The following is a 26,951-nucleotide window of genomic DNA, read 5'->3' as shown; positions in this document are numbered from 1 at the left end:
TCCAAACACACACAATAGATACATTCCCCCGCCTGCACAGATGGATAGAAATACTTCCCCTCCCCGGTACTCCCGCGCCACTGCTTAGATAAACGAAAACCTTTATTTGTAATGCAACGCACGAATCACATAGCAGCCATAAAGACGAGACTTTGGGGGCCAAAAGCAAAATTAAACGAAGCCTCACAGCAAACCCCGCCGAACCGCCCAACCGCCCAAACAGTAGCCCCAAAAACAGACACAGAAAACGGGGGGAACGTGCCACGGCCAAGATTGACCTACCGCACACAGCACACAGCATACTCTACCTCCCCCCTGCCGGCTGAGACAAAAAAAAGTTGGACTATAAAAGCGACTACCTTCGGGGTTGGTAAATCATATCAGTTTCTGTTCCACCAGCAACCACAACAAGATCCCTGCAAGATGTTCAAGTTTGTGAGTAAACCAGGAAGCCCGCTCCCAAGGGAAAGCCTCCCAAAGATCTTTGGGTACCTGGAAAACTCATCCTGAAACTGTCCTTTATCTTCTCTCGTCTGCAGTTCGCTCTGTGCCTTTTCGCCATCGTCGCTTTGGCCGCAGCCAAGCCGCAGTTTCTGACCGCCTACAGTGCGGCCACGCCTTATGTGGCAGCCACGCCCTATGCGGCCTACACTGGCGGCGTTTACGCTTCGCCCTACACCGCAGCCTACACCAGCGGCGTGTATGCCGCCTCGCCCTATGCCTACAGCGCGGGCTATCCCTACAGCTCGCTGTATCTGAGACGTTAAGAAGGACGTCCACAGACGCTGAGCGGAGTGGAGTGTTCACTGTACGACAAAACCCGATGACAACTTAATGAATAAATAAAACTGATAGTCCTTGATGAAGACGAAGACGAAAACGAAAAAGACCCGATAACTATTTGCAGTCTGTTATTTGAAGTGGGAGTGGCTGAGCGGCATAAAGTAGCGGAAAGTGAGGGACAAAGAGCGTGTGGAGGGGGCTAAAGTCTGTTGCAAGAGATTTTAAAATATTTACCGAATTTTGCCGTTTTGGTTTTTGCAACGCAATTTCCGTTGGGCCATCAAAAGCATTCGCCTCCGTATATCATGTTGCAAGTGGCACATGCACAGCATGTGGGCGGTGGAGAGGGGGAATGAATGGTGTGCATCTGTTGGTGGCATGCGTCGGCATTTGCATCGTTTGCTAAAATGTGCAAATTATGGCAACTAAGTTGCCGCATGTTGTCCCGAGCACGCAATGGGTTAAGTGTAGTCAAGAGAGAAAGACTGAGCAAATAGGAGGGGGGGGGGGGGCGAGGGAGAGGCAGGGAGCGGCGTGCTGCATGGACTTAACTTCAGGTTCCACTCGGGGATATATTTACCCAAACCCCGGCTCACACATTCTGCACTCACACTTTGCTTATGGGTTCCATTCCTTTTCTTTTCTTAGTCGCCCATTTGCATAATGCATATGCGAGTGTGTGTGGGTGTTTGCTAGTGTGTGTGTGTGTGTGTGTGTGTCGCATTGTGCACCGTGGTCTGGAATTGCCCAAAAGGACAGAGAAAAGGAGCATTCAAAATGCAAACGAAAACGAAAATTGGGTCGCAATGATAACAACAAACAAGAGCAAAAAAAACAGGAAAACTGCGTCCAAATGATGAATACGTTAAGGGAAAAACTGTGTAGAGGAAATCATAAATACGAATGGGTCTTGCGGCTTGTGGCTCGTGGCTTGTGTGCACGGAATAAATGCAAATGCATTGAGATAAGCAAAGGAAATTGGCTGCTCAATGTTATTCCTGATTGGATACAAACCGGGGGGATAGCCATAAAATATGCATTAAAATGTGCAAAAATAGATCAATAAATCTCAAAGCTCTTGGGAAATTCTCGAAATAATTAAAAGCAAAGAACACTGTGTACATTTTTGGTGTTTTTCCACTTAATTTCCCACCTCTAATGTCTCAAAAGAACACACACAAAAAACAGCCATCAACTTTTCACTTAATTTTCCATTATTAGCCCATTGTTTTCCTTTGAGCTTTGCCTTTGTTCTCTCTCGCTCTCTCTCTCTCTCTCTCTCTCTGAAGAAGAACAACCGGCAACTGTTTTCATGCCCATTCCAAGCACATCCCACTGTGCAGAGGGAGTCCCACTCCCAACACTGGAGGATAGAGAGAGAAAAGCCGTCATCAGCAGGAGGCATCGTCATCGTCATTGCCATGTGGAAACTTTCGGTTTTTTACTTGCGTTTTTTCTGTTCCTGCCTGGGAGTAAGCTTAGAACAAACTTTGAGCTGCGTATATGGAACAATTTCCAAATCCAAATCTAATTTGCATCGAGGTGGCATGACGGTAAGCCGCAGTAGGCGACGACTAACCATAGACTAACCATAGAGGAAGGAGGCAACGCCTACCATAGACATCAAGGGAAGAGGAAGGCGATGCCTACCACATCCTTGATAGCGGAGAGGGAGCGACACGCCTGCCGCCACATCCTTGATAGAGGAAGGAGGCGACGCCCAACGGAATTATAGGGGCAAAGCGAGACGCCTACCACATCCGCTTGAAAGGGGAAGAGTTGACGCCGCCTGCCGCAGATTTCATAGACTTCAATAGAAAAGGAGGAAGCGACTCCTTCCACAGCTTCAACAGAGCAAAAGAAGGCGAAAAGAAAAATCCCACGCAGTAGCATACCGCCTGCCCCATAAGTATATGCACGTCCCACACACACGCCAAATATCACAGAAATCGGTGGGGGGGAATGTCAAAAGTCATTGCATACATTTGGAGGGAGTACAACCAAAAAGAAATCCCTCGCTTCCACCTTTGCTTTTCTTATGAGAATCCGCCCACGAGCTGTGGATTCGCCTCATTATCATCATCGTGTGGGTGGGTCGGCATGTAGCATGTAGTCCATCAATGTCAGCAGTCAGACTCACCTGCAAAAGAGATAGAAAGAGATTCAAGCATGAGAAATTGAAGGAATAATTCAAGTTAAATAAAGTCAAGTGTTTGTATGGCCAAGTATCCCCCAATTCCCAGCAGGTAAATACCAATCGAAAATGGGCGATGGAGACATATAGAGATATGACGAAGACAGAGGTGCCCTAAACGGCAAGGGTCGCTTAGGGCTTAGGGCAGAAAGGGAAGCCATTAGAAGGGGAAACTATAAGCAATTCATCTGGGAAATAAAGCACAACAAAGGCAAGACATTAGAGGTTGAATAGTTTATAGGAATTAGATCTGATAGATGATTCGCTTGCTTTTAGTATTATATGTACTCGTACGGGAGTTTATGAAGTTATCTTAAGGAATTTCCTTTATCAAATATGTGACAAAAATGAGCTCAGAGTTATAGAATTTCCTGAGAATTTGGCACCATAAACCTTTCCGAGTTCTTTCATAATATCTTTATTGTTTCTCCCAATCTTTCTTCCGTTTCCAAACCCAAGTCCAAACTCTGACCAAAACCCATTGTACCCCACTTTGTCAACCTACGTAATGTTAGGGCATATGATTTTGCCACTTCATTGCTCCTTTTTTGTGTGTGTTGCTTGTTTGTGGCCATGGAAATAAGCAAATAACTGAAGTCAAATCAAATTAAAATGGATGGCCCGGATTGCCAATAGATAGTTACGGGACATTAAAGAGAGCAATCGAGAGGAAATTTCAAAGAAAAGTAAATAAAAGTAAGAGGCATTATCTGTAAAAAGAAATAGGCAATAATTGATAAAGAATTTGTAGACATTTATTGGTTTCAAAATATGAAAAATAATTGAAATAAAATTAAATGCATTTCATTCAACAAAAAAAATCAAAGAAAATACAAATACTTGCTCCTAAAGGCATGCAATAAAATAATCCAGCGAATCCAGCAGGCCAATCAATCTGTTAAATATGTAAATTTTAACCCTGAGAAAATAATGGACGGAAATTTCGCATAAATTTGATGAGCAATTTTTCGCTGCCCTTTTTTTTTGGCTATAATTGATGATTAAATCATGGCTGATTAATGATGGCTCGTGAAACGGGCGCGGGGTCTGCAGCTGGGGGTGTAAATTAATTGCTCAACTATTAGCCAGCTACGAAGGACCCAAGGACCAAGGCACTCAACAAGTGATTACGCCTCGAAAAGTGGGGAAAGGGTTTTCGGTTTCCATTTCGTGGAAAATGGGTTAAGGGATTCTTTTTGTTATCTTTCTCTGGCTACGCCTTTGAAGTGGGATATGTGTGTGTGTGTGTGTGTGTGTGTGTGTGGAGGGGAAAAGGGGCGTGTATAATTGTGGGTACTGGGCTTAACGCCTACGCATTAAAAATTCATTGCCAGAGAGAGAGTGGATTGGAGAGTGGAGAGCGGAGTGCGGAGTGCCTGGAAATGAACAACAGTTTGCCAAGGATTGCGAACCTCTGTTAAAAATGCAGAACAACAATTTCCGTTTCCGTTCGCTGGGTCGAGGCTTTAGTCGTAATTGCTGTTGTTTTCGCTTGCGAAACATCCTGCCAGCCAAAAGGAGGAGAGGAGAGTCCTATTAGCAGGCACAAATCAAGCAGCAGTCCGGCAGCAGTTAAAGCGTTGACAGCCAAAGCGACGCCTCGATGGCATCTCAATTGAAGTGGCAATTCATCCGTCAATCGGTGTAAGAGGGGCGCCGCGCCGCCTTTTCTAGCCTTGATTGAGGGCCTCCTTTATTGGCGTTGAGTGGAAATTCCTGCTGTATCTTTAAGTGTAGCGCTCTAGCTCTGGCTTTCAGTGTGGCAGCAATCCATCTACCTATCCTTTACTGCAGCCCCCTTTTTATCTTATTCTCAGATTTCCAGCACACACAACCAAACACACACGCACACACACACACACAGGTTAAGCTCAAGCCTGGCGTTAAATTGAATCCGCGGGAAACCGAACTGAACCGAAGCAACAACAGCACGAAATGTTCCTCCTTTACTTTTGACTGCGTTCAACGTGGCGTATAATCGATTTTTATTCGATTTCTATTATTTTTGGGTTTGCTCTTTAAAAAACGGAAATGTGCTCAACCATTGCCGTAAGAGGTTCGCTCACAACTAAAATCTATTGCAAAGCGCGTACCAAAAAAAAAAGAAGAAAAACCCAGAAAAAAAACTGTCACAATGGTCAGGCAGGGGGCAGTGAATGTTGCACTCGGACAATGGCTCTGAGCTCTCACCACTCTCTCTCTCTCTCTCTCGGTTGCTGTTTGGCGGTCTGCCTTTTGACTGCCATTGAGTCAGGAGAGGTCTGCTCTGGTCACTCACAGACCCCCGCAAAGAAAAATCCGCGAAGGTCGTCCAGGGGCAGAGGAATGCAACAGCAAAACATAAAACCCGACCTGAATCAATAGAATGGTAAGCGAATTGTGGGTCATGTCGGGCCTGGCTATGAGTAAAGCTGCCAGAAAACGACTTTTTCAAACTATTTTTGAGTGAAATTTGCAGGGGAAAAAGTTACTTAAAAATAGAGAAATAAATTGAAATAAATAATTCTTTTCATGTCGAATTTTTCTATAAATAAATTACAAATTGTTTTCCATTTTCTACCCTCGTTTATAATTTGTTTAGCAACTAATTTCGTAGCATATCTTTTCATTGCTGTCATTGGCTTCTCTCTTCTGTTCGTTTTCGACTGGAATTCCTTTCCATTTTTTATTTGCAAGTTAAAGTTTTGCATCAACAAAACTTTCTTTTAACTTTCTGGCCAATGAAAACTTGTCGCTGGCTCTTTGGGTCCATGTCCGAAAAGTCAGCAAAAACCTGCAAGTTTGCATTGGGAATTCTCTGCCGTAACCCTGCCCTACCCCACCATAAGCCATAGACATGCCACGCCCCCTCTTAAGGTGTCCCCGCTTAAGCTGCCACTTCCCCCCCAGTAGCTGCGTTAAGCTCTCACCAACCATTCGTGTCGCTGTTGAACGGTAATTACATAGAGAACTTTTCATACGTACAACATGGCGTATGCGTAGCCGCTTTTATTGTCATTTACCGCTACCCGCTACTCAATAAGCAGAGCGTGAGGAGGGGGAGAATGTGTTTGCCTGCCTCAAGTACCACTGCGGTTAAGGGCTGGTGTATTGCAGTAGCTCTGAATGCAATTATCTGCAGCACATGACCAGAATGCAGTCAATGCAAAAGATGCCCTGAAGAGCCACCCAAAGGGGAGGGAAAGAGGCTCAGGCTCAGGCAGTAGCTTATGAGAGGGCAGAGACAGCAGCAAGGAGGAACGAAAAGGATGTGGGCGTTATCCTATCATGGACATCAGGTAACCGGGTCAAGCGTATAAATAAATAACCGCCATGTGGAAGCGAACCGGAATGCAGAAAGCCTGAAGGGGGACAGGACAGGACAGCCTGACAAAACAAAAATGGAACTTTGATTGTTTTCAAATAAGCGAAGAGCATTAAATTTTTAAGCCAGGCAACTACTAGTACAAGTAACCTTAGCTGCCACCCACACAAAGCAGCACCTTCCTTCCCCCTTGATGGCCGGAACCCAAATTGAGGCTTAAGTTGGTCATTTTGTGGTTGGACTCGCCCACCCGCTCTGCCAGCTCTGGTGTCTCTTCTGGCTAGTTTTTTGTGTCTCTTCTGTCTCTGTTGTTCTTGGTTACCGTTTGACTTGCTTTTTGGTGTACCCTTCGCAGCGGGTTAGTGGAGAGGGTTGCTGAAGATGTTGCCAGAGCAGAGGAATCTTGGGAACTAAGGGAGGATCGGTTGGAAAAATAAATGAGGTTGAAATTTCTCAAGAGATTTCATTGAAACTTTGAATTTTTCTATTAGAAATAAAGAAATAAACTCCACGTCATTCCTAAGATCTTTAGCCAAATCGTAGGACTATAATACTGATATATGTACATTATTCCTATAGCATGGCCAATAAATCTTTAAGGGTATCAAAAGCTTAGGCCATTTGTTCCTTTTTGCCATTTTATTTGTGGGCTTTCCTTTGTTTTGTTTTGTCTGATGTGACTTTGGGGAAAAACTCAAGTGGCTTGGAGAGGAAAAGCAGACGCGTGGAGGAAAAACAATTGCGGCTAGCAGTAGAGCCGGGCTCCCAGCCAGAGTGTGTCCTCAAGGTTCAAGGACACACACACACACACCCATACCCATTTGATTTGCCTCTCACTCCGCGCCACTGATGTCTGTTTCCAGCCACACACCCAACAAAATAAAGATAATCTTGGCCCATCGCTGCGCATTTTCATGGTAATTTTCCTGGGTTTTCATTTGTATTATTTTTGGCCGTTTTGCTGTTGTTGCTTGAAGCGCAAAAAGTGAAATCCCAGACCTTAATTCAATGTCAAATTTGTGTTGCCAAAAAATGAAGACTTTCAATTCGATTTGGTAAAGAAAATTGATTTGGATTTTGTAAGCGGTAAAGTGATTGAAGGAAGTCTGGTGAACAATTTTTAAGTTCATTTGCAAACATTTGGGGTGGTAAATATACTCAAAACTGGTGCTTGATTTGATCTAGGATTCTTTGTAGGCTCTGGCAGTATTTCCTTTATCTAACTGCAAATATCTCAGTTCATTCTAATCCTTTTTTCATGACTCTATCTTTCCATCCACTTAATTCCGCACATTTCAGCTGCTTCCATTTATCTTTACTCTTCATCTGTTGGAAACATTTATGTGTAAACCGTTTCATAATGTCATTCCATCTATCTGCCACTTCCCATCTATCCATTAATCTTTCCATCTGCTTCAGCAGAGATACAGAGATATATCCCATCCTGTCTGCCACCTACAAATGACGTCAATGGGAAACTCATGCACAGAAAATATTTCATTTAATTCGTGTTTTCCTTTCGTTTTGGCACAAGTTGCAAATTAAATTTAGATTTCGTGCACGTTCCACACAACGGAAAGAGGAGCACCAGCAGCAGCCAGCCAGCCAGCCAGTCAGCCATCGCGGAGGCAACCGCCAACGCTACAAGAACCTTAATTACTTGGCCAACTTGCTGCGGATGCGGATGCTGTTGCCCTGCCACATGCCCCCCTCAAAGGCTCCTCTGCAGGCACCACCCTCTGGACCTGTGATGGTTGCCAAGGCGATGTTTGTGTGTGGTGTTGGTTCCGAGGAAAGGGCTGCGAAATCAATACGCGAAACATTAACTCGAGCTCTAAAGACACGCCATGGAGTCATTATGTTCCGACACATACACGTCCACAGAGCGGACAACGAGAAGGAGTGTGTGTGTGGGTGGGTCAAAGGGAGGAGTAGGGAGTAGGGGTCCATGTGTGAGTAAAGCAGAGGAAGCTGTCGTTGCCAGCGTTGCACAGTTTGTCATAAACGGCGCCATATTGACAGTAAACATAAAAAATAAAAAGAAAGAAAAAAAATGGAGGGAAAGAACGAACACAAACAGGAGAAACAGAAACAGAAAAAATATTGTCGATGAGCGATGGTGGAGGTGGGGGATGGATGGAGAGACTGCTGCAATGGTAATGAAATATTACCAATATTTGTCAATATTTGCTGGATTAGTCATGTGGGATATATTAAAAACCAGCGAAGCGTATTCATTTCATCGGATTGAATGATTGGCAGCGATTTAATCCCAATAAATATATGGCAAAGGGTATCATCAAAAATGTTCTTTCTATAGGAATTTAAAAAATAATCATTTAAAAAAATAATAGTGTCACAGATCTAGGAGCAGATCATGGAAACGTTACATTCTGTGTTACATTTACAGATGTACATACATCACTTCGACTGTGTATAAAAACTGTAAAAGTTTCTGCTTTCTCTCACCTCTGCCTTTACGTTTTCGTTAACAGCATTTGCTGCTCCTCTCCCTTATACGCGAGAATTCGCCGTTTCGTGGTTTTGTTGGCGAGAGAAACGGGACCAAGCGACTACGTAAGCGCGCGACGATTTTCGAAGGAACGATTTACGAAACGAATACGAAAACGCACAAACACAATCAAAGGAATTAAAATAAGCACATTTCACCAGAGATCACCACAACCTCACTTCGCCATGCAATGAGAGACTTGGTGCGTCGACATGCTGCACTCGCTCCTTCCCTATTGCTTTTCTCCCCTTCTTCACATTACTCTTTCTGGTGGGAAGGGGACACATCTTCCCGCATTTTTTACACACACATTGCCAGAGATCACGTGAACGAAAAAAAACAATGTACATCAAATAATTAATGCGCAATTCACTTTTGGCACTTCTCTTTCACTTATTTTCTTATTTTGCCTTTGCCGCTTCGCCTTTTGTATGCCAATTTGCCAACGCCTGCCGCCTCTCAAGATCAGGAACTTTTTCTTGCCATTTTTCTGCTTCATCACTACGCTGTACCACTTCACTGTATCACTTTACACTACACATAACCACTTTTTTGCACTAAAACACTGCACTGCACTACACAAAACCACTACACTGCACTGCACCACTGCGCGACAATTTTCCCGTAGGATTTTTCATCCATTTCCCGATTTTCGCGACCCTAAACGCGGAGCTGACTTAAAACCACGCGCTTTGTCCGGCCGAAAAATTGAAAAGAGCGGCGCAGATTGAAATGCGTGGGAAGCTTAGCTTCTAGAACTTTCCATGCTCTCTTTCTGATGCTCTCTCATTTGACTTTGACCAAGAGAGCGAACGTTTGACCAAGTGTTAATGCAACGGTGAATTGCGAAAAGGGGAAAGATTCTGTGCACATGGATTGGCTCGTGGTGGAAGTGGGCAGATGAAGCTGAGCAGACCATAAGGAGAGTATGAAAGGTTGCAGAGGAAAGCATGGAAACGAAGCCTAAATAAAATGCGCAGCAGGCTTAGTTTTTAAATAATTCAATGTTCCCCTTCTAATGCGCTTCCTATTGCTCTCTTCTTGGACTTCAATTTTTATGATCGGCCTGTCCTATTCCAAGGCAGCGAACGTTTGTGCGTTTGACCATTTGTTAATGCAACGGTGAATTAGGAGAAGGGGAAAGTTGTGTGTACTTGGATTTGTGTGTGTTGGAAGAGAGGAAGGGAAGAGGCACAAAATCGAATGTTCTTCTTTTGCGTGAGAAAAGCAACAGCAAAGCAGCAAGTGACAAAGGTGGTGGAAGAGAGAAGAAACCAGTGCAGATATTTTGCTCTCCCAATACATTATATTTGTATGTTGTATGTCGTATGTTTGAACATACATACATACTTACATGTTGTGTTTGAGCAGGGAATCTTTTTTGCTGCGCGGCTGTTTGTCGACTCAATTGTTTTCGCTTCTATTACGTACCACTAAAATCCCAAAAATCAACTATAAAAAAAATCTTTAAAACTATTAAAAACCCAAAATTTCATAACTTTTATGTGATAAAAGATCAAGTTATATGTGAAATTTTCCTGCATTACTACTTGGGGTATACATTTTCGTGTTTTGTTTTAGGAAAACATTTTTTAGAACATTTTACGACACACGAAAAGTTTCTTTCCCCTTCAATGCCCTTTTGCTTTAGCTAATTTGATTCCACGCGAACACCCGCAATGTCGTAAGGACCCTCATGAGTGGAGTGGAGGACGTGGGACAGGCCCCCCTTTGCAGCTGTCGCCTTTGAGACAACCTCATCAAATGTTACCAAATCGATTCCATCATTTAGAGCACATTTAGACCCGTCAACACATGTGTGCGCGGGCAAGGCAAGCGGCAAGCGGCAAGCAGTCGAGACAGAGACAGAAAGAGGGAAAGGGGGAGAGTGAAGAATCCTGACAGGATGTTGCGACACATTGCGCTTTGAACTTGCGAGAGTGCGGGCGAAAATCCACTTCAAGCTGTAATTTAATTAAGTTTCACACCAAACGAACAAGCAAAACAAAAAAACTGCCAAATGAAAGGAAAAGAAAAAGGGAAAAATTCAAAAGAAAATACAGATAAAAGGAAAGATTGGGATTCATTGGGATTACTGCAGAGAGAGAGAGAGCGAATCAAAATTGGCATTGGCTAAACCCATCAATGGAGAGTGCACTGCAGTCAGCTCAGTCATGCTCCCACGGGATTATCCTTATTTGACACAAATTGGGGGGATATAAATATGAACATTAGCTGCTGCATTGGAGAGCAGCTTATGATGGGTAATGATTGGCGGAAAATGTAGGAAATTACAGGCATGACATAACACAATAATTGCATGGGTTTTTGGATGTGAAATCTGCATAATTGGGTGATTATAGGGGCAATGGGAGATTAGGGGAGAGATTTGTACTCAATGGAAATAGTAAAGAGAATTTGATTAGCAGGGTTTAAGGCAGAATATTCCATCCAAAAACCATTCAACAAGCGAACTGAAATGCCAGGAAAAACCTCTCTCAGCTGTGACAACCAATTCCCGCTTCGAATTTGCCTTTCCGCCCAGCCAATTCCAAATGCAATTTGCTGCTTCTGTCAAACTGTTGCATCCATCAAACAATTGCATGACTGCCCCATGACGGACACCCTGGTTGCAGCTAATTAAGCTATCAAAATGTCCTGCAGCTTCCTGACACGCGGACCGGAACCCTGCACTCACCTCGATACATGGGAAACTCCCCGTCGCTGTGGCTGTGGCACAGCATTATGGGGCTGCGACAACGGGAGGCAGCCACCATGATGCCCGTCTTGTGGTGGCGATGCCCTCCAATGCTCAAATGGTTGCCACTGGACGCTGCTGCTGCTGCCGCTGCCGCTGCGGACGAGGATGCCGATGATGTGATGGTCGTCGCTGTTGTGGGTAGAGTGGCAGCCGAGGAGGCTGCACCACCACCACCGCTTCCAACCCCTGTTGCAGCTGCACCTGTGGAGGTGCACAGGGAATAGGAACGTGCCACATGGCTGAGGGTGCGACGTCGAATAGTTGCCGCATTGGATGTTGACACGGATGTGGATGCCGAGGCGGATGAGTGTGGAGTCGAGCGATAATGATGCTGCGGTGTCGAGTACTGACAATGGCGGGCGGTGGGCGTGACTGTGGAATTCTGTTGCTGCTGCTGCTGCTGCTGCTGCTGTAGCTGTTGGTGCTGCAACAATTGCATCTGCAACTGCTGATAGGCCACTGGGGCGCCACCTAACGATAGGTGATGCTGCAACGGCGGATGATGCCCCTGTTGCAGGGGCGTTTGAAAGGGAGGATGTGAGTGCTGATGTTGCACCAACTGGCGCTGATGGTGCTGCTGCTGTTGCTGTTGCTGTTGGTGCACGGCAGCCATTTGAAATTGCTGCTGCAGCTGCTGCAACAGATCATGCTGCAGCTGCTCATTGCTTTTGCCGCCTTGCTGTGTGGCAACATTATCGCCACTGCCACTCGTTGGTGCTGCGTTCTGGCTCTGGGTCTGCTTCTCCCAGGGTCCGTTGCTGTCGCCGCTATAATCCAGCTTGAGGTTCAACTGTTCTGTGCGAATGATACGAGTACGAGTATACGTGAATTGCCACTCAACTCATTTGGCATTCCGCGTGCCAAGGACGCGACAAAATCACAATGGGGTTGGCTTCCTTTTCCACAAAGAGCGAGCGGGCGGAGTGTAGTGTGTGTTTTGGCGTTCCAATTAAGCCATCTCGCACGTCTTTAGGCCAAATTGGCTAGCAATTGAGAACTGTTTTGGTTCCAGGGTCCTTGGTCCAACCAGCTGATGATGGCACGGGCACGGACGGATGCTTTTATTTATAGAAAAGCGGGAGAGAGGGAAAGGCCTGTCCGTATTTGTGTCAGGGGGGGGGCACGACGGAGACCTACTTCCCAGCGAAAGTAGGGCCTTAATCAACGCGAAGCGAACACGGCGAACACGAACGTAACGGTATATCGGGTGTAGAGCAAATCTCTCACTCAGTCACTCTTCCTCTCTGTGGCTGTGTGACAAGTTGCTCCAGTGGAGTGTAAGTACCGTTTCAACCGACCAGAGACGTTAAGCTAAAGTACGACGACTGATTGCACGGAGCTTTGTTATCCTGAGAAAAAGCTGTAGTCCGCGTAGCCTGGCTGCCAAAAGCGCAATCAACTGCGAGAGAGCGAGAGAGAGGGTTTTCCAGCGAGAGAGAGAAAGCACAGATAACGATGCCAACAGCAACAGGGGGAGAGCGAAGAAGAGTGGCCGAGAGCCGATGGGGCAGCAGTGTGGTGTGCAGCTTCTTCTGTTTATACTTGCATCCCATCAAAAGCGTATGTTTTGCCTACCACTTACCCTTTCCACTCTTTGCGGGCTGTTTACCGTTGCGAATATACTCGTGAAAGTAATGGCAACAACAGAAAACACAGTTAGCGCTAGAATCAGCAAACACACGAAGGAAGCGAAGAGAGCGAGAGCGTGAGGGAGGCGCAGCAGCAATGAAAACTTTGGCACAGTTTAACATCAGCGAAGAGCGCACAATGGGACAGAGTGGTTAGTTTGTGGACAGCAAGCAGAGGGAGATTTTGGTGAAAATAGCTACGTATAATATTTAACAAAAAATATAACTAATAAAACTACATTAAAATATGCAACCAAGAGGCTAACAGTTAGCAAAAATATACAAATATTCCTACGAAATTTGTGCAATTTTGGCATTGAAAATGCTAGAAATATTTGAATTGTATCTCCTTAATTGTTGACTATTTTTGATTCAAGAATATTCTACGCAAATATTAGCAGTGGGATTCCCACGATATTCATACTAAATGCAGATTCTCTCAAGATTCTAGTACATTCAAATGAGTTTCAGAAACTGTCGACATATATTACTGATTCATCGAGGCAAGAAACGAAATAAAGCAATCTATATATATTTACATTCATACTTCTGTAAATACCTAAGAAAGCCACTTGCATGCGATAAGATATTGCCCTCATTAACAGCTTTGTCGAATTTTCAATCAGGAAATAACCAGTTTTGCCAAAGAGTAAAATCGTATCAGGTGTTTCAATTTATGAAGTAGTTTATGTCATTTGTACGCCCACAGTGCCCTTGAGATGCATGCGGCCCACTGACACCCACATCACTGGGGTTCATTCACCCAACCATCGGTATGGTGGGCGGTAGCCGAGGCAAACAGCTGCTCCTGGGGGCCGAGGACGAGGACCCGTTCAAGAGCACAAGCTTTTGCTCTCGAGAGCTTTTCAGGAGACGGCAATGTTTAAAAATAAAATTGTGAAGCTGTCAGATAGAGTTGGAGCTGGACATAGACAGAGACAGAGAGAGGGAATGAGAGTAAAAGAGATAGAGAGAGAGAGAGAGAGAGCGAGAGCCGACCCATAGGAATACGAGTGTGCACGCTTTTCCCTTTTTTTGTTGGTTGTTATTATAATTTATTTATGCATTTGTCACTGTTTTTCGGTATTTTGATAAAGTTGTAGCAGGATAATTTCGACAGGACCCCAGGGAAAGCCTCCCAAAGAGCAGAAGGTGGCACGAACAGAAGTGCAGTGGGAGCGGCACTTTCCCGATTCTGCTTTTATTTTTATTATTTCAGTGATAAGGTCGACCGAGAAAGTCGATATCGTAATATAAACACGAAATAGGAGCCCAGCAAAGAGCAGCAAGTCTCCCGACGACTGCCGAGGGAGAGACCAAATTGTGGATGCTATCCCCAGCCGAAAAAAGGGGAAGCTTCCAATGGGTTGGGGCTGGTGTTTGAGGAGGGCTCCTCCTGTATGCTGGTGTCGTTGTTCGCGTGGGTTTTGTGGATAAAAAATCGCATCGATGTGTGGGGAAGTGTGTGTGTCTGGCATGTGTGTGTGTGTGTGTGTGTACGGTTCGGCTGCTGTTTTGGCTGCTGGAGCCGCTTGTTACACTTTCTGCACTTCTGTGGTTAAGGGCCGACTCGTTTAGGGGCGTGTACCCCTCTCTCACACTCGCACTCTTTCATCATCAATGGGGTATCGTATGGAGGTGTATTTTCACACTTACCTAAATTATCACGATCGTAGAAGTAACTGCTGGCACTGCTCTTAATGCTGATGCAGTCCAATGGCATTGGTGTTGGCGTTGGCTCAAATATATTAAAGGATTCACATGACTCCGCCGATGGCGTTGTGGGCTCCACCACTGAACGTAAAAATGCAAAAAGAAAAGAACACAAAAAGCATGCAAACGATAAGGATAAGGAAAGTGCAAAAATAAATATATGAATAAGTAATTTTGTTTGAAGTGAAATTAAATTATAAATCTGTTTACTTTTGCCTTGGAAACTTGAGTTTTTATTTATTTAAAAGCGATTTGTTAGCCTCTTATTTTGTCTTATTTTATTCGATTCAGAACCCTAAAAATAATCATGTTTAATTATAATCACACCCATTTAATTGTCTAAACGTTACATTTATTTAAAAATAAAAACAAAAAATTAATTGTATAGAAATAAATTAGAGATTTTTATGAGGAACTTTGATCCACTTAACGACGCTTCAGTGTCCTTTTGCTATGATAACTCAAAAGACTATTAACCTTTCCCACCGTCTTCAGTTGCGAGCGATTGAGATAACGGAATATCTGCTGGTAGAGCTCCTCGGGCAGACCCGTGAGTGAGGGCTGCAGCTGCTGATTGATTTGCCCGAGCTGCTGTGTGCGCATCGGATGAAAGAGGTTCTGCCTCAGCTGGTAGGAGAGATTGTCCAGCTTGCGAAAGCGATTGAAGATCGGTTTACCCTTCGCCTGAATGTTGAGGACATAGCGAGCGATGCTAATAGTTATGCTGTAGCCTGGCAGCTTGGAGGAGACCGGCGGACTAAGGCTAACCATCAGCTCATCGCCGAGATGCACGGCCCTAAGGCGAGACTCCATGGCGACCACCAGGGCCGCCTCTTCCGTTGTGTGCTTGTCCTGCAGCGTGCGCAGTTTAAAGGAGAAGACGGTATCATTGAATCCAACTGAATAATGGGGCGGCTCGAGGCTGAGCAGCCTCACATTGCCGGCATGAAAGCTGCTGAAGGCGGGCACCGGCTGGAGCTTGTGTCGCTTCTGGCTGTAGGTCTCAACCTCCACAAAGCCGCACTCCATGGCCACGAGGTAGATGAGCAGGAGCAGCAGTTCGGCTGGCGTGATTTTGCGATCTTCGCTCTCGCATTGGGCCAACAGTTGGCGCATATGCAGTGGCACATCCTCCGGTGTGGCATGTTCGACGTCGAGAGGTGGCTCAGTGTTCTCCTTAGGGTTCGGTTGCGGCAGCAAACGTCGCATGCGTCCAGCCGCTGCAAAGAGTTTTTGTTTTTGTTTGTTTTCAATAAAAACTTCGGTCTGATTGGTGTTTTTTTTTGGTTTTTTTGGGTGTGTTGAATGTGTTATTTCTGGGTGCTCTCTATTCAGATATATAAAGATTAGTTAGTTGGGTGATTGTGTTCTCGTTTGGTACTTAAATAAGCAAAAAATTACAAGAGGAAACTAACCTGCTGAGTGCGGGGATGGATGCAAGTACAAAACCCAAAAAGTTCATTCACTACATACGAAAAATACACACACAGGAAAGAGAACGCGTTTACGAGTAAATATGTGTTTGGCAACACTTTTCAGTGTTTACCGTTACGCCAAATATACGGTTACAGCTACGAAAATTAATCAAAACAGGCGACAGCGAAATTAAGATAAATCGGTGGAATTAGTTATGCGACAAGTACATATGTATGTATATGTATGGTGTGTATGTATGTGTTTACACATTTGTCATAATTTTATAATTTATAATACTAGAACATTCTCGCAACCTTCCGTTTTCTATGGATATGGAGGTGAGTGCAGAGTAAACACAACTTTTAGATTACAAATTGGAACAAACCAGAAGCACATATGAAATACGCACCGTTTGCTGGTTGCTTCTCGCTGACTGTTGCAGACACTTGTTGCTGCTGTGTCCCAGATGTTGAGGGCCCGTCGCTGATTTTGGGTTCCGTTTTTATTTCGGACATTCTACTGTTTACTGTTTAATTTGGTTACTTCGATTCTGCTTAAACTGTCCGAATACTCATTTTTTAGCAGCATGACAATCAAAATCGGGTTGCTGCGTTATTTAACGCTGGTCATTGCTCGGGTTGCTGCGTTATTTACATACATATACGTATATACATGTATGTATAAACGTTAAGGGGTTTAACGCTGGTCATAAGCCACACGACGAGCGTGTGCATCCAGTCGTTCCCGCCGAATAAGAATGATCACAACTGTGAGACATGACTGCATTTATAGGGCAACTCTGTCTGTTTTTTTTATTATTTATTCCGAGAAACTGTAATTGTTTTTACACACAAACAAAAGATGCCAAATATACCGCATTAATCATCTTTCGCTTACGCGCGTGGGCCCGCATACGTATAGTTTCCGTTCGATTGGTCACCGGTAATTACGTCAGCATATAAACGCTCAACTTGTTTTATTTTTGCAGTATAATTTCGTTTAGTTTATTTATTTATTGCGAAAATCCCAAGAAACATCAGCTGGCCCATTTTTCGATTACCGATTAGCCGATTATTAGGGCTGTAAAACACACTAAACAGAGCAGTGCTGGTTAACATCACACAGAGACTGGTAAGCATTGCTGCGTATTATTTGTGTGAAATATAGCTAAATGAATGTAAAGGAGCAGAAATGTAAACATAAAACATTCCTTAAATCATATATAGCAATTAAATACATAGCAATATTGATTGCAGAAATTTAATCAGTTCAAATCATTGTGAATTACTGAAAATAGACAAGTAAAAAGTGCAACTTCCCGCTAGCCGCTGTTTTGAAAAAAGCTAGATCTGACGGGGAAAGCAGGTTGGACAGCACTGCTGTTCAGAACTTGCCGCCTAAATGTTTTTGTTGACGAAGAGAAATAATGTCAAACGAGGAGAATGAATTGTTTATGGTCAAGCAGGCGCAGAGCTTTCGAAAGAGCGATCCGGATGCGGCCAAGGCATGGATCATGACGGCCAAGGTGCTGTATCCCACAGCGTTCAATGTGCAGTACGAGGCGTACCTTTTCGAGCGCGATGGCAAGAACTACGAGGAGGCGGCCAAGTGTTTCAGTGTTATGTGAGTACACAGGCCAAGTAAATACAAATATTAACCAAATGTAATCCACTTTGCAGTGCCACCAATTTCCCAAATCGGCATGCAGAGCTGTGGCAAGAGATAAACGCCCTGACCAATGCCCTGCGAACCGAGAACGAGAATACGCCGGAGCAGGAGTTCTTCGTGAAGATGTACAAGCACTTGACGGACGATGTGCAGCACAACATATTCATGCACACCATCAACCACTGCGGCGACGATCTGGAGCAGTGCATCTGCATTTATATTTTGATGTTTAAGAAATTCCCAAAATCGGTCACAACACACGCGCCGCGTTTGCTCGAGCTGCTGGCCGAGGGCATGACCACGGATCCGGATGTGTATCAGCGCATACTGGTGGAGGATGTGCTGCCAATGATACAGCACAAGCCGCCAGAGCTGCCGCCAGTGCTGGCCTGCAGGCTGTACACCAACTCTCTGGAGTATTATCTGCGGCAGATAATGGATTCGGAGACGGAACCTGCGGACCCCTGGAAGACCATATTCAAAGTCCTTATGCTCTGTGGACAGATGATGGGCTGGGAGCCGTTTCTGCCCTTTAGCAAGCAGGGCAGCCAGAACGTCTACTGGGAGAAGCTGGTGGACATTCTCTCCGCCAGTCCACCGGGCAGCTCGAAGGTTCTCTTTTATGCCACGACGCTGTTCATCTACTCTCTGTACGGCTACATACGCAACTGCAGGTTGCGCATCGATGATGCGGATGTCAGTCATGTGCTGGTCGAGGGCTTCATTGAGTGGGCGCCCGATGGCGATGGAGCCGAGGATCAGAGCATGGAGCCGCCCAAGTTCTCGCTAACGACGCCCAACAGTCCGGACCTCTCGAATGCCTTTCTGCACGCAGCCCAGTGCTGGCAGCTGCTCAACACGGATCAGTTTCAGCGTGATTTCAGCCAGCTGATGGTGGCCCTACCGCTGGCTCCATGGATATCACGTTTCCTCTTCGATCTGGCCATTTACTTCGGCCATCGCGACGAGGCCAATAAGCTGATGGGAGAAATGACGACGCAGAGCAGCCTGGTGAAGAGTCTGCAGATACTCAGTCTCAATCTGATGCAGGGCAGCATGACGGTAAGTGGCTCAAGGGACTCTTTCGCCGAACCTTCTCAAGATTCGTTTCTTTCTCTCCCCTTTAGCTACAGGGCTTTCAGTGCATTTTGACAATCATTGGTGAGCTGCCCGCCACAAATGGTCATCTGCTGGAGAACATGACGTTGAAGGGACATCGCCACATGGTCTTCCTTCCGCTCACGCGTGCCGCACTCGTTCAGTATTGCACGGGCGCCATCGTTAGTCGCATCAGTCGACAGGTTTATGAGCCCAACTGCTCGGATCGTCTGCTTGGGGATCTGCTGGTGCTGCAGCAGTTGAATCTGCTCAACGACACGCGACTCACGCAGCAAATCTTCTCAGTGATTAAGCAGCGCAAGTCCTTCAATCTGCGCACGCTCTCCACCTACATCATAAACATAGATTTGATTGAGGAGCTCTCGCACATTTGGAACTCACAGCTGGAGGACTCCAACTTCGAGCTAACTGGCTCACCCACAGGCGTATCGAGCACAGCCAGCGGAGCTGCTGGTGTTCCGCCACGTCGCATTGGCACGCGCGGTGCAGACAAGGGCGCCCGGGACGAGTTTAAGACGATAACAAGGCAACAAATTGCGCGCTGCAATGAGAATATTATCACATTGCTGGCAAACTTTATCAGCCAAGAGCAGCTGATGCTGGCACAGCACATCTTTGGCATACAGCCCGTGGAGACCATCGAAATAAAGTGATCCAGGGCAGGTCGTTAGAAGTAATAAGGAAATAAATGTGGTATATAGAATAGCCTCTTTGTTTTCCATTAACAAGTGTGCACAAATAACTAACAATATGTGCTCGGCGTTGACTTAAGAATTTAGTGTTTCCGTTTTATCAATATCACAAAAAAGTAGCTCCTAAGTTGAGTAAGATTAGTGCGTTGTTTTCGCTGTGCTTTTGTCTGTTTCCGACTTTGTTGGGCCTTCTGCTGTTGGCTGTCTTAAGCCCTGACTGAGTGATTCGACGAATGATGGTTGCGTTTCATGCTCCAGCGGCAGGTGTATGCCAAAGTCATGCTTCATGTAGGAAATTAGCACATTGTACACGGCCGTGCAGATGTTCACGAACGTAACGCGATATTTGGTGTCCAGGTAACGAAAGTTGATGTACTGTGCCGCCGGCCAGGTCATCCAGTCCAGCAGGTAGATGTAGGGAAACTTCCCAATCAGCTCCTTGTTTGTGCACTCGAGCGTCTGACCCTCCAGATAGCACACAGAGTAGAAGAATATGAAAATGCAGGCGGGCGACATCACCAACTGATCGATGAGTATCTTCTTGGCAATATTTGTCATTGTCCTCGCCGGCATAATGCGATCCATCCAGTTGTAGACGTAGTGGTGCAGCGGTCCCTGCAGCGCCCCAGCCACAAACATGCGCAGCATGCGATCCGTGTCGTAACGATCCTGCCGGCGCAATCCCCTGCGATACTCGTACTCCTGGGCAACCACATCGCCCACGACCATAAGCAGGCCGGAGCCCAGCACATTCGTGACCAGCAGATACTTGCCGAACATGTTGCTCCATGCCAGCTTCGACCAGCGATGGAGCAGCAGTGTCAGTGGCTCGCCCGTCTTGCCACTTATCAGCCGTCGGCCACATGCGCTTCCAGCGATTACATCAGCAGCCACTCGCACACGGACCACTCTGGAGAGTGCTGTAAAGGAACGTTGTTGGGCGACAGGTACATCGATTTGTTTGGCGAGCAGCGGAGGCAGCCGAACCGCGCCACCGGGCAGCAGCCGCAGACAACGGATGGGCAACATTTCAGCACTGCGCTGCCTACAGGCGGACACCAAGACAATTCAAAATTAACGCTCGTCTTCCGTTCCTCTTTGTGTATTGTATTTATCTGTTTTTTCCATTTATTTTACGTTACGTTATCATTTTGAAGGGTTGCTTTGTAGTGAAACTCGATGAAAAATATCGAAAATAGGTTTTAGCCCAGTGCCACTGGCACGATTTTAATTTGAATATTTTAAAGTTTTAGTTGTTAAAACGTGTATTACAGACGTTCTACATGCATCTGCATGTATCTAGTCGGATTTTTCTTTTATTTTAGTTTGATTGTGATTATTCGCACCCATATCGTGCTTTATGTAGGAGAGCAGAACAATGTAGATGCAGTTGGTGACGTTTATGAAGATGACGCGATGCCTGGGATTCAGAAAGCGAAAATTCAGATACTGTACGCACGGCCAGATCATGCAGTCAAGCATCCAGGTGTATAGAAACTTCTCGCGAATCTCTGCATTTGATTCCTTGATTGTATTGCCCTCCAACAAACTGGATACATAGAAGAACAGAAAGATATAGGTGGGCGACATGAACAGCTGATCGAAAAATATCTTCTTCACTGCCGTAACACGTTTTGAGTCCGGCAGCAATCGATCGAGGCGACTGTAGAATGCATGCTGCACGGGGCCCACGACCAAACCCGTTACGAACATGCGTCCCGAACGGTAAAAGTCGAATCGTTTCATTTGCATGGCCTTTTCATATTGTTGAGTAAGTACATCACCGGCCACCAGCAACAGTCCCGATCCCACAATATTCGTGACTGCCAAATACTTGCCAAACATTTTTCCAAATATATTATCAGACGTTTTTCCACGGCTATAATTACGGTGCAGACTCATTGTTGCTCGTTGACGCAGATGTGAGACGGCATTGCGCATCATCGGACCGGTGGAAACGATAGGCAACATATCGGCTGCAGCCCTGCGCAGCAGCACCACCGTCGGCGTCGTTCTCCACAATTTTGCTTTGATCTATGTTTCGCGTTATTTTTAGGCCGCCAAAAACAGTTCTTCGCTCCGCTAAAATAGACAAAAATAAAACTGTGCCTATAAACGACAGTGTAGCGTGTTTTAAGACATATTTACACGCACCTCGTCGCCCACGGCCGGCCTCGCCACTGACGTTGGTCGCTTTTTAAGGTTAGGTTCGGCTGCCGCAAAAAACAAAAGTCCAAAAAATAAATATGTAAATGTCGTACGGCCAACGTGCATAATTCATTTCAGTTGACAGCATAAGCAAAAGCTACCACTACTAGTAAAAGTGACTAAAACACGCGCCAGCAGTCACTCGCACGCCGTGTGGTGCCCCTCCACCCCCCGCAGCGATGAATCTGCTGTACGTTTTTGGCCTGATTCTGGCCGTTCGCTTGGCTTCCGTTTTCGTAGTGAAGACCTACTACGTGCCGGATGAATACTGGCAGAGCCTGGAAGTGGCACACAAACTGACCTTTGGGTAAGGCATTCACAAACGATTCTTCAGTCCGCCTGCTGAGAAAACTTTTTCCCTTGCTTTCAGCTATGGTTACCTCACATGGGAGTGGGTCCAAGGCATACGCAGCTATGTGTATCCCTTGCTAATTGCTGGACTGTACAAAGTGTTGGCCCTACTCCATCTGGACAGCGTTCAGCTGCTAGTGCTGCTGCCGCGCATTCTGCAGGCCACATTGACGGCCTACTCCGACTATCGCTTCTTTGTGTGGACCGGCAAGCGTAAGTGGGCCTTGTTCCTCATCTTAGTGCCTTGGTTTTGGTTCTACACGGGCTCGCGCACCCTGGCCAACACCCTGGAGGCATCGCTGACCACGATTGCGCTGAGTTACTTTCCGTGGTATGGCGAGGGCACCGCTTACTTGTGGCCCGCTGCCTTCTGTTGCTTCCTGCGTCCCACCGCTGCTGTGATCTGGCTGCCCCTGTCCATCTATCATCTGCGCAAGAGTCGCCTGTCGCCGGTTGAGCTGATTCTGAAGCGTTTCCTGGCCATTGGGTGAGTGCTGGACACTGCTTTCGGCAGGGATTCTTTACTCATACTTCGGTTTCTCTTTCAGTTTACTTGTTGCCGGCTTGGGCATTGCCATAGACACTTACTTGCATGGTCAGCTCATTGTGACGCCTTATGAGTTCCTCAAGTACAACATTTTCAACAACATTGGCAGCTTCTATGGCTCGCATCCGTGGCATTGGTACTTCACCGTTGGCCTGCCCACAGTTCTAGGCATCAACACGCTTCCATTTATATACGGCATCATGGAAACGGTTCGCAAGTCCGAGAAGTACAAAGTCAGCAAGCAACTCCTGATTACCATCTTGCTCACGTTGGTCGTGCTGAGCACCGTGGAGCACAAGGAGTTCCGCTTTGTGTCCCCTCTGCTGCCGTTGTGCCTGTATGTGACCGTGGAAGCCCTGTCCCGCTGGAGCTATCGTGCTTCGTCCACTATGCTCTGGTGCACTGCGTTTGTAATTCTGTTGGGAAATGCGCTGCCCGCTTGGTACTTGAGCACGGTGCACCAGAAGGGACCCATCGATCTGATGCCTAAACTCAGGGACATTGCCCAGGAGTATCGCGATGAGCGTGAGCAGCGTGCCAACATTCTCTTCCTCATGCCATGCCACTCGACGCCGTTCTACAGGTGAGTTAAGTGTGAGTTTGCTTCACGCTTTAAGCTAATCTCTTGTCTGACTTCCAGCCACATCCATGAGAATGTTACCATGCGCTTCCTTACCTGCGAGCCAAATCTGAAGCATCAGGAGAACTTCAAGGACGAAGCTGATCGCTTCTATGAGTCGCCCAATCACTGGCTTAACTCTCACATACCCATCCATCCGCGCACTGCCCTGCCCACGCATGTGGTTCTGTTCGATTCGCTAACTGAGAAGATTGGCGAGTTTTTGACCAACTACAAGCTGCTGCACAGCATCGAGCATGCAGAGGTAATCCAAATGGACGAGTCCCAGGCCCTGCTGAACGATTGGTCCAAAGCCCTGGGCGCCCAGCCACCTAATCTTGCCTCTCTCTTGCAGCATCGCCAGTCGCGCACTGGACGGGCCATTCAGGTCTATCAGCGCCTGCTCAAGGGCGAAGAGAATGCATTCAATCGCGACCAGCAGCTCCCGTCAGAGCAGGACGTTGAGTCACTGCTCTCCAATGAGCGCTTTAATTAAGTAATTTATGCAAAAGACCCAACAAAGCAAGAGACTGGCAACAAACCACAGCCCTCCGTTCAAAAAGCAAAATACGTAAAGTACACATGACCAGACAAAAATTACTTTTATACAAATCAAAGCGATTGTACATATATATTTTGTACCGTTAACACACTCACTTTTGGCCTTAGAAAAGTTTTAAAACAAAAATTGACGAGAATTTGCGAGGAAACTTCGATCTTTGTAGAGATTAAATGCTCGGCTTACGTAGTTTATGTTTAAGTTATGTCTAAAGTGAGGCAATAGAATATTTTTTTTAACTGTCCTTTGCTTTAATTACTCAAAAATAAAGGTTCAGTCGGTGAAATGTGAAATTTTAATGATGCCAATGGATAATATTCTACCTGCAGTCGCTATTGGTATTTTATGAGTGTAGGGCAGGGTCACTCTGCAATCAATACATATAGCTGTAAAAATGCAAAATGCACTTCTTGATTTCGCTGTAAAACCAAAATGTGTAGTCTGGTAGCACTTTTAAAATCTGAAACTGGCAACGCTGTGTGATGTAGGCGGCACGATGCTGCCAGATCGCAGACAGGTGTTACAGTGGAACCAACCGCGCCGCCTCTCTCTTTGGGTCCAGCTCTCGCATTAATTAAACGCGTTTAAAACCATTAGCAGGCAGTTTGCACAGCTTTTATCGCACAACCGCAACACACAGATAAAATGGCTGCATCGATGAGAGCGCTACTGAAAGTGCGAGGTAAGTAGCAAGACAAAAACAAACTATTGCGAAACATAGTCAGCGGTCGCGGCATAAATTATATAACTTCGATGGATTTATGGGGTTTGAAAAGCAAACCAAACATGCAAGCAGCAGGGCAAGACAGGTGGCTGTGTACCTACGACTAATGAGCAATTATCTGGTTCAATTGGAATTAATAAACTCTCGAAAAACGACGTGGCTGGAGGCAAGAAGAAGCAGTCTCGGCCAGCAGCTGGTGGGTGCACTGTCCGCTGAGGGGGTGCGAGGGGGTGGTGCGAGCGTTCAAGGTCCGCATGTGACCTGACGAACAAACAAAGTTGTAACATAATTGCACACACACAACTGATGATTGATAATGGAAATTGTTTTGTCTTTCTCGGCTTTTTCCAGACGGCTTCGTCGCTGGCGTTCGCTGCAATTCGCAGTACAACAAGACGCGCGGTAATCTGAAGCTGACGGGCGACTCGAAGGTGATCTGCCAGGGCTTCACCGGCAAGCAGGGCACCTTCCACAGCCAACAGGCTTTGGAGTATGGCACCAAGCTGGTTGGCGGCATTTCGCCCAAGAAGGGCGGCACCCAGCATCTGGGTCTGCCCGTGTTCGCCTCCGTCGCTGAGGCCAAGAAGGCAACGGATCCACATGCCACCGTCATCTATGTGCCACCACCGGGCGCCGCAGCTGCCATTATCGAGGCGCTCGATGCTGAGATTCCACTCATTGTCTGCATCACCGAAGGTGTGCCACAGCATGACATGGTCAAGGTCAAGCATGCTCTGATCAGCCAGAGCAAATCCCGCCTGGTGGGACCCAACTGCCCGGGCATCATTGCGCCCGAACAGGTTCGTACTACCCGTGCCCCAAAAGAGATAAGCCGCAATGGAAATGGGGAGGAGCAAAGTTCAATCGATCGATCGGTCGCTCTCCTCTGATTGTCATTGTTTATGTGCGGCTTATCTCTTTGTGCGTCTGACGCATGAACCGGTTGGACCTTAACTTACTCTCTCTCTCTTTGCCTCTCTCTTGTGTGCAGTGCAAGATTGGCATCATGCCGGGTCACATACACAAGCGCGGCAAGATCGGCGTTGTCTCCCGCTCGGGCACCTTGACCTACGAGGCGGTGCACCAGACCACCGAGGTGGGTCTCGGCCAGACCCTTTGCGTGGGCATCGGCGGTGATCCGTTCAACGGCACCGACTTTATCGACTGCCTGGAGGTCTTCCTCAAGGATCCCGACACCAAGGGCATCATTCTGATCGGTGAGATTGGTGGCGTGGCCGAGGAGAAGGCTGCCGATTATCTCACGGAGTTCAATACGGTAAGAGCTAAGGATTTTTGTACAGTTAAAGGATCTTTTCTGATGCCTTTCTGTTGTTCCTTTACAGGGCATCAAGGCCAAGCCTGTGGTGTCGTTTATTGCTGGCGTTTCGGCGCCACCCGGCCGTCGTATGGGCCATGCCGGTGCCATCATCTCGGGCGGCAAGGGCGGTGCCAACGATAAGATTGCCGCCCTGGAGAAGGCCGGCGTCATTGTGACCAGGAGTCCAGCCAAAATGGGCCATGAGCTCTTCAAGGAGATGAAGCGATTGGAACTAGTTTAGATATGCCATTAAAAAATCAACAAAAACAACATTAAACATTGAACAAATCGTGTGACGAATGCCGAAACGTACCAGCAGTACGCTACTCATCCGGAGAGGAGATTTATCTATGAAATGAAGGGAATTACCAACCTAAAGTTAAGCAAACAAAGTTTAAGCCGTAACAAAACTGAATTGTGTCGAAATCGAAATGAAATCATAAATAAATTATTATTGTAAAATTCCGCTAAAGTGAAGTGAAAATCCCCCGCAAGGGGTGCAGGATGTATTCCAAGAATTATGTTAACTACTGCCGTACCACCACCAAAGTTGAACTAAATAACTAAATATCTCGCACCAAAGACAAAAACTTAAGAAATCCAAAAAAATTGTTCATTGCACTCGAAAATTATGTTGCGAATGTTGCCTTTTGCCTCATTTTAAAAATGTTTACTCGAAATCCTAATGCGAATTGTATTTAAATGTATAATAAATATGCAAATTGTGTCGAAATACAGGAATTACTATGAAATTAGTTTAATTATTTTAATCGCAAATCAAATTCGGGCGCACTTTTAATAGCGTACTTTAACAGAAGCTCTGTCTTGTTAACAG

General features: G+C 46.1%; 7 protein-coding genes across 11 annotated transcripts in view; 4 read left to right on the top strand and 3 right to left on the bottom strand.

Annotated features, from left to right (window-relative positions):
* Positions 1-17,367, bottom strand: part of LOC117587191 (protein nutcracker-like) — a 100,320-nt gene extending 82,953 nt beyond the window's left edge. The window contains exons 1-2 of one of the 4 annotated variants that reach the window (XM_034277725.1): positions 16,721-17,353; positions 14,839-14,976 (exon numbers count right to left, since the gene is read on the bottom strand). In XM_034277725.1, coding sequence (XP_034133616.1) covers positions 14,839-14,976; positions 16,721-16,826 — 244 coding nt within the window. In that variant the 5' untranslated portion in view covers positions 16,827-17,353. Of the gene's footprint in view, positions 1-4,389; positions 4,496-14,838; positions 14,977-15,210; positions 16,116-16,720 lie in introns of those variants that run through there. The other 3 variants (XM_034277727.1, XM_034277736.1, XM_034277732.1) reach the window with 3 other exon arrangements.
* Positions 370-866, top strand: LOC117587202. Its single transcript, XM_034277747.1, has 2 exons — positions 370-435; positions 540-866. Exons 1-2 carry the CDS (start codon positions 424-426, stop codon positions 765-767), a joined length of 240 nt encoding a protein of 79 aa, XP_034133638.1. The 5' UTR covers positions 370-423; the 3' UTR covers positions 768-866.
* Positions 17,368-17,686: 319 nt separating the features above from the next.
* On the top strand, positions 17,687-19,803 carry LOC117587132 (integrator complex subunit 10). The gene is made up of 3 exons (XM_034277637.1): positions 17,687-17,934; positions 17,991-19,041; positions 19,107-19,803. The coding sequence occupies exons 1-3, from the start codon at positions 17,738-17,740 to the stop codon at positions 19,749-19,751; spliced, it is 1,893 nt and encodes a 630-aa protein (XP_034133528.1). The 5' UTR covers positions 17,687-17,737; the 3' UTR covers positions 19,752-19,803.
* Positions 19,804-19,854: 51 nt separating this feature from the next.
* LOC117587135 (mpv17-like protein 2) lies at positions 19,855-20,957 on the bottom strand. The gene has a single exon (XM_034277642.1). The coding sequence runs from the start codon at positions 20,817-20,819 to the stop codon at positions 19,929-19,931; it is 891 nt and encodes a 296-aa protein (XP_034133533.1). The 5' UTR covers positions 20,820-20,957; the 3' UTR covers positions 19,855-19,928.
* An 18-nt stretch (positions 20,958-20,975) lies between these two features.
* On the bottom strand, positions 20,976-21,797 carry LOC117587136 (mpv17-like protein 2). The gene has a single exon (XM_034277643.1). It carries the CDS (start codon positions 21,759-21,761, stop codon positions 21,090-21,092), a length of 672 nt encoding a protein of 223 aa, XP_034133534.1. The 5' UTR covers positions 21,762-21,797; the 3' UTR covers positions 20,976-21,089.
* An 11-nt stretch (positions 21,798-21,808) lies between these two features.
* LOC117587133 (GPI mannosyltransferase 3) lies at positions 21,809-24,280 on the top strand. Of its 2 annotated transcripts, XM_034277639.1 has the most exons (6): positions 21,809-21,992; positions 22,077-22,305; positions 22,369-22,836; positions 22,898-23,479; positions 23,537-23,780; positions 23,871-24,280. In XM_034277639.1, the coding sequence occupies exons 2-6, from the start codon at positions 22,178-22,180 to the stop codon at positions 24,009-24,011; spliced, it is 1,563 nt and encodes a 520-aa protein (XP_034133530.1). In that variant the 5' UTR covers positions 21,809-21,992; positions 22,077-22,177; the 3' UTR covers positions 24,012-24,280. The 2 variants fall into 2 exon arrangements, with proteins under 2 accessions (XP_034133530.1, XP_034133529.1); XM_034277638.1 differs by having other exon boundaries at positions 21,810-21,992; positions 23,537-24,280.
* Positions 24,281-24,580: 300 nt separating this feature from the next.
* Positions 24,581-26,594, top strand: LOC117587134 (succinate--CoA ligase [ADP/GDP-forming] subunit alpha, mitochondrial). Its single transcript, XM_034277641.1, has 4 exons — positions 24,581-24,756; positions 25,150-25,598; positions 25,790-26,074; positions 26,142-26,594. The coding sequence occupies exons 1-4, from the start codon at positions 24,720-24,722 to the stop codon at positions 26,355-26,357; spliced, it is 987 nt and encodes a 328-aa protein (XP_034133532.1). The 5' UTR covers positions 24,581-24,719; the 3' UTR covers positions 26,358-26,594.
* Positions 26,595-26,951: the final 357 nt, after the last annotated feature.

Source organism: Drosophila guanche, unplaced genomic scaffold (assembly GCF_900245975.1).
Source record: "Drosophila guanche unplaced genomic scaffold, DGUA_6, whole genome shotgun sequence".
NCBI lineage: Eukaryota > Metazoa > Arthropoda > Insecta > Diptera > Drosophilidae > Drosophila > Drosophila guanche.
This window is presented reverse-complemented; position numbering and strand designations above follow the sequence as displayed.